This window comes from Trichomycterus rosablanca, chromosome 6 (assembly GCF_030014385.1).
Source record: "Trichomycterus rosablanca isolate fTriRos1 chromosome 6, fTriRos1.hap1, whole genome shotgun sequence".
Lineage (NCBI taxonomy): Eukaryota > Metazoa > Chordata > Actinopteri > Siluriformes > Trichomycteridae > Trichomycterus > Trichomycterus rosablanca.
This window is the reverse complement of record NC_085993.1, coordinates 34,659,403-34,675,820: the sequence shown is the minus strand read 5'-3', so window position 1 is coordinate 34,675,820 and position 16,418 is coordinate 34,659,403. Positions and strand designations below refer to the sequence as shown.

At 40.3% G+C, this 16,418-nt stretch overlaps 1 protein-coding gene and 1 long non-coding RNA gene across 6 annotated transcripts in view; both read right to left on the bottom strand.

Moving 5' to 3' along the window:
• Window positions 1-2,127: 2,127 nt before the first annotated feature.
• LOC134316503 (uncharacterized) lies at window positions 2,128-6,511 on the bottom strand. Its single transcript, XR_010013105.1, has 4 exons — window positions 6,407-6,511; window positions 3,344-3,538; window positions 3,187-3,255; window positions 2,128-3,024 (listed from the first exon to the last, which is right to left on the bottom strand). It is a non-coding gene; the product is annotated as an uncharacterized LOC134316503 (long non-coding RNA).
• A 4,605-nt stretch (window positions 6,512-11,116) lies between these two features.
• nudt15 (nudix (nucleoside diphosphate linked moiety X)-type motif 15) overlaps window positions 11,117-16,418 on the bottom strand; it is a 426,914-nt gene continuing 421,612 nt past the window's right edge. For 4 of the 5 annotated variants that reach the window (XM_062997741.1, XM_062997738.1, XM_062997737.1 and 1 more), the window contains exons 3-4: window positions 13,297-13,493; window positions 11,117-11,563 (exon numbers count right to left, since the gene is read on the bottom strand). In XM_062997741.1, the coding sequence (XP_062853811.1) occupies window positions 11,460-11,563; window positions 13,297-13,493 (301 nt within the window). In that variant the 3' untranslated portion in view covers window positions 11,117-11,459. Of the gene's footprint in view, window positions 11,564-11,934; window positions 12,002-13,296; window positions 13,494-16,418 lie in introns of all 5 variants that reach the window. The other variant, XM_062997742.1, reaches the window with a different exon arrangement.

Genomic DNA, 16,418 nt, shown 5'->3' with positions numbered 1-16,418 from the left:
ACCAAAATGCCGTACATCGAACAAGCATACATAAGACAACATTATGTTAAAAAAGTAAAACCAAATAAAAATACAGAGTAAGAGACAAAATAAAACAGATAAAAATAGACTAAACAATTATAATTACCACGGCACAATTCCTCACTGTTCAAATCCCAGCTTATAAAGGTATGTTTTTAGGAGTGATTTAAAAACAGCGGCCGAAGGTGCTTGTCGAATAGTAGGCAGTAGAGTGTTCCATAGCCTCGGAGCATAAACTGCAAATGCACGATCACCTTTTAGCTTCAAACGAGCCCTAGGAACAGTCAACAAATTCTGAGTGGCTGATCTTAAAGATCGCTGTGTGGTTGCGGGAGAAAGCATACCACTGAGATAAGCCAGGGCTTGACCATTAAGCGCTTTAAAAACAAATAAAAGCAATTTAAACTGAATCCTGTGCTGAACAGGCAGCCAATGTAGTGAGGCAAGGACGGGTGTAATATGGTTTCTTTTCTTGGTATTAGTCAGTAACCTTGCTGCTGCATTCTGGACTACCTGTAAGCGCCGCAACAGAGACTGATTAATCCCAATATACAGAGAATTACAGTAGTCAATTCTTGCAGAAATGAATGCATGAATAACTTTTTCCAGGTCAGAATAGCAGAGAAAAGGCTTAAAAAGATAACACCAAGATTTCTCACAGATGTTTTGACACATGTAGACAAGTCACCAAGGTTATTGGAGACACTATTAATGTGATGAAATTTTACATTTAATCAGTGTTATGCTTGGATTACTCTCTCACTCACTGTTTTAACCGCTTATCCAATTAGGTTCGCCGGGGGGGTGCTGGAGCCTATCCCAGCTTTTCAATGTGCGCAAGGCACACAGTAACACCCTGGAAGGGGCGCCAGTCCATCGCAGGGCAGACTCAGACACACACACGCACGCACGCACGCACACACACACACACACACACACCTATAGGGCAATTCAGTGTCTCCAATTAACTTGACGGCATGTTTTTGGACTGTGGGAGGAAACTGGAGCTCCTGGAGGAAACCCACACAGACCCGGGGAGAACATGCAAACTCCAGACCGCCCCGCCTGGGGATCGAACCCAGAACCTTCTTGCTGTGAGGCGACATTGCTACCCACTGAGCCACCAGGCCAATGCTTGGATTAGTTAAAAGTAAAAGAGGAAGAGGACAGCCAGCAACAAGATGAATGGATACAAATTGAGGAACAATGAACAAACCATTATGAACCCATAAAACAAAAAATGTTTTGGAGAAATGTTACAGTTGTAATCAACATTATTTATGTATTAATTGTTTTCTATTTATTATTGCATTTTCTCTCTTAGTCTCCCGATTTAGCATAGTCAATGGACTACTTGCACTCAAGGCTATGACGCATTTCCGTTTTCAAATAGTGCGGCTTGATCGTTTCCGGTAGTATTGTTTACATTCATCGGCATATGCAAAACCTTCGTGAGATTAAAATGAGTGTCCGGTGTAAAGTTTTTATATCGGAACGTTTTCAGAAACAGCTCAAGAAATATTCAGAGCACTGTTGTGTTCCTCTTTGCTCGGCGTCGGCGAAGTTTAATGGAAGTTTTCATAGCTTCCCAGCTATGAACTCAGGAGGCAGTGGCTAATAAACATCCGTCGGGACCACTTTACTATTTCGCCTTATACGAAGGTCTGTAGCAGACATTTCTTACCAGACCACTTGGTTGAACCAAAAATTCCAGATAATCGGAGAAGATTGACGAAGGGTGCAGTACCATTGCTTTTTTTTAATGGAACAGCTACAGCACTCAGGCTCCACGGCAAATTAATTTCCCTTTCCCATAAAGTAAACATTAGCCAGTTATTTACAGTGGCATGCCTGTTGTCAAACTATCAAAACAAAGCACTAGTTAAGGTATGGGTTAAATAAAAAATAAAGCAGTAGTTATCAACTCCAGTCCTAGGGACCCCATGCCCTCTGTAATTTATACTGTTGTATTTCTCAACACTTTAAATTCAGCTCCTGGTTTAATTAAGCAAACATGTAAATAATTTGCATTACACACCAGTTCTTTACATAAAAACACAATGCACTGTTTCACAAAAACACAAACAATCTTCTATTAAGTAAACATGATTTAATTTTGTTTGTTTATTAGGATTTTAATATCATGTTTTACACTTCACAAGTTCACAAGTTATATTGAAAAGTTACAGACAATTTTATATCTCCAGTTCACCTCACTTGCACGTCTTTGGACTGTGGGAGGAAACCGGAGCACCCGGAGGAAACCCACACAGACACGGGGAGAACATGCAAACTCCACACAGAAAGGACCCGGACCGCTCCACCTGGGGATCGAACCCAGGACCTTCTTGCTGTGAGGCAACACTGCTACCCACCGTGCTGCCCTATAATTTAATAAGTATACAGAATACTCAATATTTACATTTTCTCATTTCTGTCCACAAATTATGTATTTATTAAACTGTAAAAGAGCATATTTTAGACACACCAGGTTCTGTAAATATCTTGTATACTCTTTGTACATTAAAACATTAAGTCTAAACAAATTCTGTTTCCAATATTTATTGTTTTTTATTATTTATTATTATTATTTATTAATTATTTGTTACTCTAGGCTTGCGGAGCAGATGCCACTCAGCCCAAGAACTCTGCTCCCGAGTTGACACCTCAATTTTGTGAGCCATATCAAAAAGCTCCTGTTCAGTGCACACAAAAGCACAGGTGGGTGCATCAAGGTGGTGGTCTTTCAGAGGCAGAAGTGGGGTTGATGGAACATCAGGATGCAGCGTGATGTGTCGTGATGGTAAAACAGGCTGCTGATATGACAGAACACTGCCCTCCTGCACCATACCAAACGCACACTGCACAGCTGGCTTGTTGAGTTCCATGCCCATGGTGGTCACCAGCGGCTTGTCTTCAAGGCTGAATTTTTCATAAGCCTCTGCCACTCTAAACATGCATGGATCCGGTAAAGGGCCCACCATGCCCCTGTAGAGTCCACTCCTACAAATTTAAGTAGAGACAATACCCCAAACTATAAGCATTCAGGTTAATAATAAATTAAAGTTAATTATAACTATTTATACATTTCAGGTGTGGTAGAGCAGGTAAATTGTACAACTGCAGGTCTAATGAGAAGATTTGTAAAGTAATTAATCACCTTACCTAACTACGCCGTGAGACTTTTAATTTGGCACAGGTGATCATGTTGTTGATTGGTCCTGGCTTTACACCCTAATAAGAGAGACAAACGTTGCTGTAATGTAGTTCAGACAGTGCATTAAATTAGAATGCTTATCAAGTGTGATTATTATAAACTTACAATTGTCCGAGGTTTGTGCCAACGCTGTTCAGTTTCAGTACAGCTGTGCACAGGAGGAACTACTGGCACACTGAGCTGAGAGAAATGTGCAGTTTGAAAAAGCAAAGCCACTATGTGGTTGCATAGGGCAGTGCCTGCAACACATGAACTGCATGTGTGTGTCAGCACAACAGGAGATGAATCACGTAGCCCGATCTGTAAGGGGGTAAGCAAAATTAGTAATGACTTTGTTTAATTCATGGGTTCCAATACCAGTGCTGGTGATCCCACATCACATTTTTTGTTTTAACTTATCTAAAACCTGATTGAACTAATTAACAAATTAAGTTCCTCGTGGGTGAGGCTGAGTAAAGTGTTTTAAAATGGAGAGAAAAAAAATGTGTAGGGCATAAGCACCCCAAGAATGGAACCTGGAACCTCTTGCTTATTTTATAGCAATAGGTTTTGGATATAGAACCTAGAACATCAAAGAACAGTGAACAGTGTTTGAACATCTGAACTTTAGAGCAAACAGAGATCCCAACCCAGTCATTAAACCCTATGTGTTGCATATTTTTCCACCAGATTTTTCCACCAGATTCAGCTCATTACCTAAGTAAAGGCTGGTCATGTGGGGGAAACACAAAAAATTGCTAAGTATGGCGTTCATAAGACTGACTTTAGGAATCCTGGATTGCCAATATGTTCATTGCTAGAGCAGTGTCTCTTAATGCTACTTCTGGTAACTCTAGATTAGGTATATTGAATTCTTGGTACGTTGAATCATGGAATATTTAAAACTGTATGGAGTGGTCAGGAACATGACTGAGAAACACTGCCATAGAGGGTCAAACTCAGCTCCTGGATGCCAACAGCTTTTTCCAATTTTAGAACAAGACAGTTACAGTGTATCACAAAAGTGAGTACACCCCTCACATTTCTGCAGATATTTAAGTATATCTTTTCATGGGACAACACTGACAAAATGACACTTTGACACAATGAAAAGTAGTCTGTGTGCAGCTTATATAACAGTGTAAATTTATTCTTCCCTCAAAATAACTCAATATACAGCCATTAATGTCTAAACCACCGGCAACAAAAGTGAGTACACCCCTTAGTGAAAGTTCCTAAAGTGTCAATATTTTGTGTGGCCACCATTATTTCCCAGAACTGCCTTAACTCTCCTGGGCATGGAGTTTACCAGAGCTTCACAGGTTGCCACTGGAATGCTTTTCCACTCCTCCATGACGACATCACGGAGCTGGCGGATATTCGAGACTTTGCGCTCCTCCACCTTCCGCTTGAGGATGCCCCAAAGATGTTCTATTGGGTTTAGGTCTGGAGACATGCTTGGCCAGTCCATCACCTTTACCCTCAGCCTCTTCAGTAAAGCAGTGGTCGTCTTAGAGGTGTGTTTGGGGTCATTATCATGCTGGAACACTGCCCTGCGACCCAGTTTCCGGAGGGAGGGGATCATGCTCTGCTTCAGTATTTCACAGTACATATTGGAGTTCATGTGTCCCTCAATGAAATGTAACTCCCCAACACCTGCTGCACTCATGCAGCCCCAGACCATGGCATTCCCACCACCATGCTTGACTGTAGGCATGACACACTTATCTTTGTACTCCTCACCTGATTGCCGCCACACATGCTTGAGACCATCTGAACCAAACAAATTAATCTTGGTCTCATCAGACCATAGGACATGGTTCCAGTAATCCATGTCCTTTGTTGACATGTCTTCAGCAAACTGTTTGCGGGCTTTCTTGTGTAGAGACTTTAGAAGAGGCTTCCTTCTGGGGTGACAGCCATGCAGACCAATTTGATGTAGTGTGCGGCGTATGGTCTGAGCACTGACAGGCTGACCCCCCACCTTTTCAATCTCTGCAGCAATGCTGACAGCACTCCTGCGCCTATCTTTCAAAGACAGCAGTTGGATGTGACGCTGAGCACGTGCACTCAGCTTCTTTGGACGACCAACGCGAGGTCTGTTCTGAGTGGACCCTGCTCTTTTAAAACGCTGGATGATCTTGGCCACTGTGCTGCAGCTCAGTTTCAGGGTGTTGGCAATCTTCTTGTAGCCTTGGCCATCTTCATGTAGCGCAACAATTCGTCTTTTAAGATCCTCAGAGAGTTCTTTGCCATGAGGTGCCATGTTGGAACTTTCAGTGACCAGTATGAGAGAGTGTGAGAGCTGTACTACTAAATTAAACACACCTGCTCCCTATGCACACCTGAGACCTAGTAACACTAACAAATCACATGACATTTTGGAGGGAAAATGACAAGCAGTGCTCAATTTGGACATTTAGGGGTGTAGTCTCTTAGGGGTGTACTCACTTTTGTTGCCGGTGGTTTAGACATTAATGGCTGTATATTGAGTTATTTTGAGGGAAGAATAAATTTACACTGTTATATAAGCTGCACACAGACTACTTTTCATTGTGTCAAAGTGTCATTTTGTCAGTGTTGTCCCATGAAAAGATATACTTAAATATCTGCAGAAATGTGAGGGGTGTACTCACTTTTGTGATACACTGTATATAAGAAGTGAACATTAAATGAAGTTAATGCTAAACTCTGCAGTGCTGTGGACACAGGAGTGAAGTCTGAAACCCCTGGTTTAGCCCTACACTTCCTCCCTACTCGTAAACTGTGCGCTGACTCGTTCTTCTTCATGGATCTGTAGCACAAGGCTCTCACACTGGCCTCCCCTGACAGCCTGTCCCTATTCGACACTAAATAAAAATAACATACAAATTAATTGTACAGTTTGTACATTAGATAGCTAGTTACCTCATCGTTAGTAAACAAATTAGCAACGTTTTCATGCTGTTAAGCTGTGTTAGCAATACTGACCATTACAGCATAACAGGGTGAAAAAAGACATAAAACTTCATAATTTTAATGGAAAACATGCCTAGAAGTAAATATCATGAACAACATAATACTTCCACTTGTCAACAGGACAAACTAACCCAGCTAACACTAATGTAGTTACCCTTGCTAACGCTAGCTAAGTAGCTTCTTTCTGTACTTCGCGGGCTAACCTAAAATATAAGATAAGCGTTTCCTTACCTTCGTAGTTGTGGATGTATGACGAGGCATACAGTTTAAAGCCCTTCTCCAGCTTGCTAGAGGAGGCTTTACTGGTCTTCTTACATATCCGATGAATGTCGTTAATGTTCATTTTTGGAAGCTCTTGCAAACACCGACTGAAAAATACCGCCATTGCGAATGTAGTGGAAAACCGGAAATGCCAAACCGGAAACGCTGGAGCAGCACTAAAGAAAATGCGGAAGTAGTTGTGCAAAGAGTCCATTTGTCTTCCGCTGCTGTGGATCCTTGATTGCGTACGTGGAGGGTATATTGCTGCTCACACGCCCTCTGTCGCGTGCGCAGTCCTAGCAGAACCCTTCTTTACACCCGTGCTTCTGCACAGACACTTCTATCCGCTAATCAGGGTCCTGGAGGGTATATTGCTCCTTATACAGCTTTTGAAGACCCCACACACTAATCCGGTCATTTTCCCTACCCAGCAGACACGGTGGCCAATTTGTAGCTGCCAATTGTGCCAGCTAGTTGGCGCCCAACCTACCGGTAGCAGAGCCGACTGGGGTGCTCAGAATCTTGGTGCTGGTGCGCCACCTGGGCACATTATTTACCCATTATTTAGCCTTATTAGCAAAATTTACAAACTTTCAGCTGTTTCCAATAGCAAAAGTCATCCATCACCCATAACTGCTTTGGAGGAGGTTTTCTTTATGTTGGTTTCCAATAATCCAATTTAAATAGCTCAACACAGCAAGTAGTTTCTCCAAATTCAACACAAAATGCCACTTTTAATGACTACTGTAGTCTCAGAATTATTCGATTATTTAGTACTTAGTAGAGCTGACCTGATCTGCAAACGTGATGCATAGCCAGACACAAAGATGGCAAAGCAGCCCCAGAGCATCGAGCCATCGTCATGCTTTACTGTAGGCAGGATGTTCTTTCCAGCGGATGCTTCATTTTTCATTCTCCACACATAACACTAATGGTTGTGGCTTATTTGTGGCTAATTATTGTGGTCTATTTACAAGTTTTTGAGCACATCAGAGATGCCCTTTCTTGTGCTTTTGGGTCAGTAGAGGTGTACGTCTTGGTGTAGGGGCAAAAAGACCTTTAGCATTTAGTATGCATCTTACAGTGAAACCAAAACCTCAGTGCCTGCTGCCAATGAATCTTGCTGCAGGTCTTTTGCAGTCATTCTAGAGTTTTGCCTCCTCAGGAATCCGGTGGCAGCCAGTAATAGCTTCCTCTTTCTGCCACATGTAGTCAGTGTTGCTTTAACTTTAAACTTGCAAACGATGCTTCCTCTGTATCTCTATGAACATTCAGTGACTGCTATCTTTTTGTATAATTGTTTTTGTGCAAGGCAGTTATCTCTTCTTCTATTGTACAACTTTCTTAACCTGCATCAGGTGTTCTATTTAGAAGGTTGAGTAATGAGACTGCATTAATAATTAAAAGTAGCAATTCATGTTGAATTTGGAGAAACTACTTAAACTGATCAGCCATAACATTAAAACCACCTCCTTGTTTCTACACTTACTTACCATATAGAAGCACTTTGTAGTTCTACAATTACTGACTGTAGTCCATCTGTTTCACTGCATGCTTTGTTAGCCCCCTTTGATGCTGTTCTTCAATGGCCAGGACTCTCCCAGGACCACTACAGAGCAGGTATTATTTGGGTGGTGGATCGTTGTCAGCACTGCAGTGACACTGACATGGTGGTGGTGTGTTAGTGTGTGTTGTGCTGGTATGAGTGGATAAGATACAGCAGTGCTGATGGAGTTTTTAAACACCTCACTGTGGAGGTGCTGGACTGAGAATAGTCCACCAACAAAAATATCCAGCCAACAGTGCCCCGTGGACAGCGTCCTGTGACCACTGATGAAGGTGCAGAGATGATCCACCACCTAAATAATACCTGCTATGTGGTGGTCCTGACCATTGAAGAACAGGGTGAAAGCAGGCTAAAATGGTATGTAGAGAAACAGATGGACTACGGCCAGTAATTGTAGAACTACAAAGTGCTTCTATATGGTAAGTGGGGCTGATAAAATGGACAGTGAATGTAGAAACAAGGAGGTCGTTGTAATGTTATGGCTGATCAGTGTATGTTAGTTGTGTTTAGCTATTTAAATTGTTCGTTTGGTTTATTGCAGCTAAAAGTTTATGTACTCCTGGATTTGGGCAGTTTATCCTCTTATTCATGGCAGATCCTCTCAAGCTTCGTTAGATTGGATGGTGAGTGTCAGTGACTTTGGCAGTGCCACTTAAAGACATTCATATACAGTTATTGCAAAGTCAATCCAGTGTTAATTTGGCAGTATGTTGTAGCTAACTGTCAAGCTGATAGGTGAACCATCAGACAAATCTGCTCTGGAGGAGGTGTTCTTTATGTTCTTCGTGTTCCTGTATATAGCTGCATCCTTCCATCAGGTACAGTGGGGTCAAAAAGTATTTAGTCAGCCACTGATTGTGCAAGTTCTCCTACTTAGAAAGATGAGAGAGGTCTGTAATTTTCATCATAGGTACACTTCAACTATGAGAGACAAAATGAAAAAAAAAATCCAGGAAATCATTTGGTCACCCACAAACAAGCAAGATTTCTGGCTCTCACAGACCTGTAACTTCTTCTTTAAGAAGCTCTTCTGTCCTCCACTCGTTACCTGTATTAATGGCACCTGTTTGACCTCGTTATCTGTATAAAAGACACCTGTCCACAGCCTCAAACAGTCAGACTCCAAACTCAACCATGGCCAAGAGCAAAGAGCTGTCGAAGGACACCAGGAAGAAAATTGTAGACCTGCACCAGGCTGGGAAGAGTGAATCTACAATAGGCAAGCAGGTTGGTGTGAATAAATCAACTGTGGGAGCAATTGTAAGAAAATGGAAGACATACAAGACCATTGATAATCTCCCTTGGGGTCAAGATCTCATCCCGTGGGGTCAAAATGATCATGAGAATGATGAGCAAAAATCCCAGAACTACACGGAGGGACCTGATGAATGACCTGCAGAGAGCTGGGACCAAAGTAACAAAGGCTACCATCAGTAACACACTACACCGAGAGGGACTCAAATCCTGCAGTGCCAGGCGTGTCCCCCTGCTTAAGCCAGTACATGTCCAGGCCCGTCTGAGGTTTGCCAGAGAGCATATGGATGATCCAGAAGAGGATTGGGAGAATATCATGTGGTCAGATTAAACCAAAATGGAACTTTTGGTAAAAACTCAACTCGTCGTGTTTGGAAGAAGAAGAAGAACCCAAGAACACCATACCTACTGTGAAGCATGGGGGTGGAAACATCATGCTTTGGGGCAGTTTTTCTGCAAAGGGGACAGGACGACTGATCCGTGTTAAGGGAAGAATGAACGGGGCCATGTATCGTGAGATTTTAAGCCAAAACCTCCTTCCATCAGTGAGAGCATTGAAGATGGAACGTGGCTGGGTCTTCCAGCATGACAATGATCACAAACACATCGCTCGGGCAACGAAGGAGTGGCTCCGTAAAAAGCATTTCAAGGTCCTGGAGTGGCCTAGCCAGTCTCCAGACCTCAACCCCATAGAAAATTTGTGGCGTCCGTGTTGCCCAGCGACAGCCCCAAAACATCACTGCTCTAGAGGAGATCTGCATGGAGGAATGGGCCAAAATACCAGCTACAGTGTGTGCAAACCTGGTGAAGACTTACAGGAAACGTTTGACCTCTGTCATTGCCAACAAAGGTTATGTTACAAAGTATTGAGTTGAACTTTTGTTATTGACCAAATACTTATTTTACACCATAATTTACAAATAAATTCTTAAAAAATCCTACAATGTGATTTCCTGGATTTTTTTTCTTATTTTGTCTCTCATAGTTGAAGTGTACCTATGATGAAAATTACAGACCTCTCTCATATTTTTAAGTAGGAGAACTTGCACAATCAGTGGCTGACTAAATACTTTTTGGCCCCACTGTAATTCTTACCTGTCTCCCTGTCTCTGCTCTCATGATGTTGCCAACACTATGTTTTATTGTAACAATAGTTTGGTACAGACATGGTACTTACTGGTCTGCCCAAAAAGATTACAGAATCTTTTTCCTCATGCTGCCAGTCATTTGCATTCCATCATATGCCATTCAAGGGACATTCATCTTGCCACTCATAAAGACCTAATTCATAGAGCGATGCAGAGATGGTTGTCCATCCAATAGTGCAAATTGTTGGGCCTTATAAGCTAAGACTGAACTCTATCACAAAGGAAATTCTTGTGCCAGAAGTTGTACAGAATATTACAGAACATAAAAAGAAGTAAAAGAAAAAAGTAAAAATAGTGCCTAATAAATAAAAATTTACATTTAAATTGAGTAAGATATGTCTATTCAATTAATATTGCAATAAGCTCATGCACAGTTCATATAATATAAAGGTTAAAGGTTGCTAAACATCTCATTTTGTCATTATTGTGAATAAATGTAGCTTGATGGATGAAAATGGCAATTTTATCTATTCAATATCAAATCTGTAAAAAACTCTTGTGGTCTGAATATTTCCAGATTTTAATTAGTAATGTAGTCCTGACAATTGCAAAACCCACAATTGTGTCAGACCGTGGAATGGTGAAATATAATCTATTGCAGCAGAGCTCTCTTAAATGAAAAAAAGAATACAATTAGTTAATGGAAAATACTGAGGAAGCAAACTGTCAGTAACACTTTAGTGGTTTACTGGCTAAGGCACCAGCACAACTGAAAGCAATAGAAAGAGAAAGCAAGAGGGCATAGCGTGTTCCTCAGTAACTGTTAGAGCTCTGGCCATAATAAAGAAGCAGTGGCTTTACATGTGTTGGGGAGAGTGTGTGGTAGTTTGCAGATCTCCTCAGCCAGCATGGGTGTGGTGCATGGTAGAGGAATTGCAAAGGGAATTAAAAATTTCTACATTGGAATAAAAACTAGTGCAAACATGATATCTTGCTATTTTAGTATCACAACTAGTAATTACATGTAACGGTTATTTTATTATTTTTCTTTAGGTTAAAAAGTAAACATTGTTAGTACATCACATGAGTGAGGATAAACAGTTTCCTGATTACATCAAATGTTCTTAAATGGTTGAAAACCCTGTTCTCTTAAACAGGCCAGTGGCATGAAAAGTTGGTCCTCTGGAGGAAGGTCCTCCCATATTCTCCATGTCCAGCCTGAAAGGAGGAAAAAACTATTAAAACTAGTAGTAAATATGTGAACAAGTTAACCAGTGTTAACTAATCAGGTCAAGTCAAAGAACTGTATCTGGTCAGTGAATGCATAAACATTGGATTTAGAACGTATTCAGACCCTTTGAATTTTTTTACACTTTAGTGTGAAATGTAATTGATAGTCATAATTTATAGCCATCAGCCTACATATAACCACCCATAATGACGAGGTTTTCCTGAAAATTAATTAAAAATCAACTGAAATCTGTATTCACATAAGTCCATTTATTCAACACTTTAATACTGTAAACGCTGCTTTGACAATAATTACAGCTGCAAATGTTCTTGGGTATGTATGTACAAGCTTTACACACCCATTCTTTATGGCAGATCCTCTCAAGCTCTGTCAGAATGGATGATGAGCATGCCATTTTCTAGTCTCTGCAAAGATTTAAAATTCTGTTTAAAGTCTGGGCTTTGGATGGGCCAATCACGGACATTTAGATACCTGCCCTGAAGTTGTTTTAGCTGTCAATCCAGTATGTTTGGGTGTGGATGTTTTCTTTAAAGATGTTCCTGTATTTGGCTGCATTTAACCTTTGCTTCTTACCAGTCCTCTAGGTCCCTGCCACTGAGAAGCACTCCATAACATGATGTTGCTACAATCATGTAGGAATAGTATTAGCCAGATAGTGATCATTGCCTGTTTTTCAACAGACATAGTGTTTTCTATAGAAAAGTGTTCAGCTTCTGTCTCATCAAACCAAAGAAGCTTTTTCTTCATGTTGTAACATATTTTCACTTGATGGATAAAAAAGGCAATCATTTCCATTTAAAAGCAAATCAAAAGCATAAAACAAGAGTGCAAAAAATCAACTGATCTAAATAGTTTCTGAATCCACTGTATATTCTATTATCAATGCATAAAAAGTGCTCCTCAACCATTTATAAGAAAGTGCTCTTTTTCTGGAACTGGCATAAGGACAAAAAGCTATGTGGGCCGCTCAGGTTAAAACACACGCTGCAACCAGAGCTGGATCTTGAATACATCGTATCGAATCTCAGCTCTGCCTTGCCGGCTGAAGGCTGAGCGGCCACATGAACAACGATTGGCCTGTTGTTCAGATGGGCGGGACTAAGCCGGATATGGGTCTCTCTCTGTCAGACTGGTGCAATTACGACGTCTGCTGGCTGATTAGAGGCGCCTACACAGAGATGAGGAAAGAGTGCTCTTAGAGTGTGTCTCTCCGTGCACAACGCTAGGTGGCACAACACTCGTCAATGTGTGGGTGATAAGATGCATACGGCTTGCTGCCCACGTGTCGGAGGGGGCATGGGTTAGCTTCGATCTCCTCGGTCAGAGCAGGGATCGGCATAGGCGGAGAGGAAGCATGATGCAATTGGACTCGCTAAAGGGGGAGAAAAAGGGGAGAAAATGCATTTTAAAAAAAGCTATGTGGATGTGAGTAACAATTTAATATAGTTTTTTTTTTTTTTTACACGGCTGTATAAGAGTTTATTGTGATTGTTTATTGCTGCATTAGTCTGAAACATTGAGAGAAAGACTGACAAAAGGTTTGTGTGCAAGAATAAGAAATAACATATTTTTGCTTAAAACTCCATTGCCCAAAAATAAACCACACACACTACTGGTTAATCTACTGGTTGCCCTTGAGGTCCATGAACCTCAGATCAGTGACAAGCCCAACAATGTTCAATTTATAACTTATTTTTACCCTCGTTTTTCTCCGGCTCCATGTTAACTGGCTCAGACTGGAAGATCTTATCCACTTCTCCTTGCATGAAGATTGTGATGTAGTGATAATCTTCTTCAAGCTTTATTGAGTTCACTACATATGCATAACGAAGATTTTTTAGTTGTAATCCTGCCTCCTCCATTACCTCTCTCTGCGCACACTGCTCCCATGATTCTCTGAGGGAACGAATACAAAAAGAAAACACAGGGGTCAAAGAAGTAATATTAATATTAAAGTAATATTGAAACATCACTGAAATATTTGGATTACAACCTATTAAAACACATTTGCACCATTTAACACCAATATTCGGATTTACAGATGTAACCAGGCCCTACTATTAATGAAGAAATATGTAAGAGCTCTAATAGTACCTGCACATGATCTATATGTCAAAAGGAGTATTTTGTACCAAATGCAGAAGGAGATGGGTATAAAACATATCTTGCAATGATGCAGATGATAAAAGGTAAGAGGGAGAAAATTTGCTGTCATAAATACAGAGGTGTTAATTTATCAGTGAAATTGTTACACTGTTAAATTCGTTCTTAACTGACACAATGATTTAACTGGTGGAGTTCTCCTGGGCTTTTTGTATTATAAAGTTCCAGCATTAGGCAGCATTTTTTTATATGAAAAAGAGCCAAATGTGACTATTAGCTTTACTGTGTTAGGCTGCTAAGATTTCAGATAAAGCAGCATATACAGTGCCTATATAAAATCCTCTTTGAAATAGTGACGTTTTGTCTTGCAGTCTGAAATGAAAACATTAAAAAAAAAAAGTAACAAGAAAAAAAATGCAACAGTTCTAAAAAACTGAAGAAAAGTTCAAAAGTAATTCATCCTCTCATTTATTACTTCACAGAGCCAGATTTAACTTTAATTACAGCCAATAGTCTGTTTGGATTTTGTTCTACTATTTGTGCACACCTAGATTGGGGAATATTTGCCCATTCATCACTGCAGAATTATTTGACTTCAGTCAAGTTCCATATTAAGGGGCAATGCACAGAGTTAGGTTTTAGGTCACGGCTCTGACTTGACCACTTGTGCAATAAAACATCATCAAAGTTCGTATATGAGACGAATCTGCATTTGTGTGGAATAACCATCAAATCCACTCTGAAAGCATCCACATGTATCTGTGTTTAGCTAGATTTTCCTCACTGTTTTACTTTAAAACTTGTGTTATAGCTCAGGGTGCTGAGAAATTGTGAGAATCAGCTTTTCTGAGAGAATTTAAAATGTTTATTGTAAAAAAAAAAAGCGTAATGTGACAATGTATTAAAAGCATGACACAGGAACACTAAACCTTTCTTAATTACTACTAATCATAAGTTCTCTCCAATAGTGAAATTCCTCGCTCGTTGTTTAAGTACAATAAGTCACGTTAAGTTTTGTGCACCGCGACACTCCATAGGAAATAACGGCACAGCCAGAGCAAAAGCTATTTTGCCGATTGTCAAGTAAATGTGCCTTTACTGAACGGAATACAGTATTCCAAGATACAGCATCACCACGATTAAGAAGCACAAGGAAACAATAAAGAAGTAAAAGTAAAGAGCAGGTTTTATTGTATTTAACTGTTTTTCAATTGCATTTCAGTGTTTTTTTTATATTACGGTGACTCAGTGGGTAGCACTGTCGCCTCACAGCAAGAAGGTCCTGGGTTCTATCCCCAGGTGGTGCGGTCTGGGTCCTCTTTGTGTGGAGTTTGTATGTTCTCCCCTTGTCTGCAGGGGTTTCCTCCGGGAGCTCCGGTTTCCTCCCACAGTCCAAAGACATGCACGTGAGGTGTATTGGAGAAATTGTCCATGACTGTGTTTGACATTAAAACTTGTGAACTGATGAATCTTGTGTAACCAGTAACTACCGTTCCTGTCATGACTGTAACTAAAGTCTGTAAATCATGATGTTAAAATCCTAATAAATAAATAATCAATAAATATTACATGTGTTCTTTTTAGTGTATAAGTGTACAAAACAACCCCCTTTCCACAGGACCATGGAATGCATTAACAGGTTTCCCGTACATCCTTATGGGAAAAAATACCTTGAAACTCTACGTCTTTTTAATTTCAAACCACTCCCAGAACCAACTGACGTAGAGTTTTAAGGTACCACTGTACTCTTAACTTTAGTTGTCTTCACCAAGTGTGTTCAGCTAAGATGTGGTACAGTCGACCCTTGAGTTACGAACGGTTTACCATACGAACATTTCGGGTTACGAGTGATCGTTTTCAACTTAACGCACGAACAAATTTCGGATTACGAACCGAAATTCGCGAAACACGTGACGTCACAAACAAGTTGACTCTGAGCGTCTCTCTCTCTGTATATATACAGTGAGTGAACATTCGCACAGCGGACGGTGTTTTTAATATTAAAATGTCCCCAAATAAGGTGCAGAGAGAGCGCAGAGCTGAGAAAATGAATCTATTACATTTGTTGTTGTATAATTACTTTTGTCAGTAGCTGTCACTGTGTATCAGACAGCGGGGACAGTGAGTGAGAGAGAAGAAGGAAATCGTCTTTCTTTCATCCAATTACACCTACAAAATACAACACTATTGAAATAAAGAAGGAAATAATAGAGAAATATGAGAGTTGTTGTTTCCGGTAGATACATTTTATATAAAAAGAAGGAAATTTATTATGGTGTATGTGATGGTGTATTATGGTGTATGTGATGTGTGTGTTTTTATGTACAGTACTGTGTATTGTTGTTTATTATTGTTTATTACAAGAATGTCTATTCTATAATTTAAGATTTAAGGGAAAATATACTTGTATTTACAACAAAAAAGAGCATTTAAGACATTAGAAAGGTTAGGTAAGGGGGTGGTTTGGGAGGTCTGGCACGGATTAATTCTATTTACATTATTTCTTATGGGAAAAATAGGTTTAACTAACGAACATTTTGACTTAAGAACAGCCCTTCAGAACCAATTAAATTCGTAAGTCAAGGGTCCACTGTATTTGAAAAAAGGTGTCAGTTGTCATTAGATGTCAAGTGATCTGTGGTGCCAAGAGGAGCAGCCTGTTGGTTTGAAATGGACAGTTTTCTCTGATTGAAGAAAGCATACCCCAATAAAAAAAAT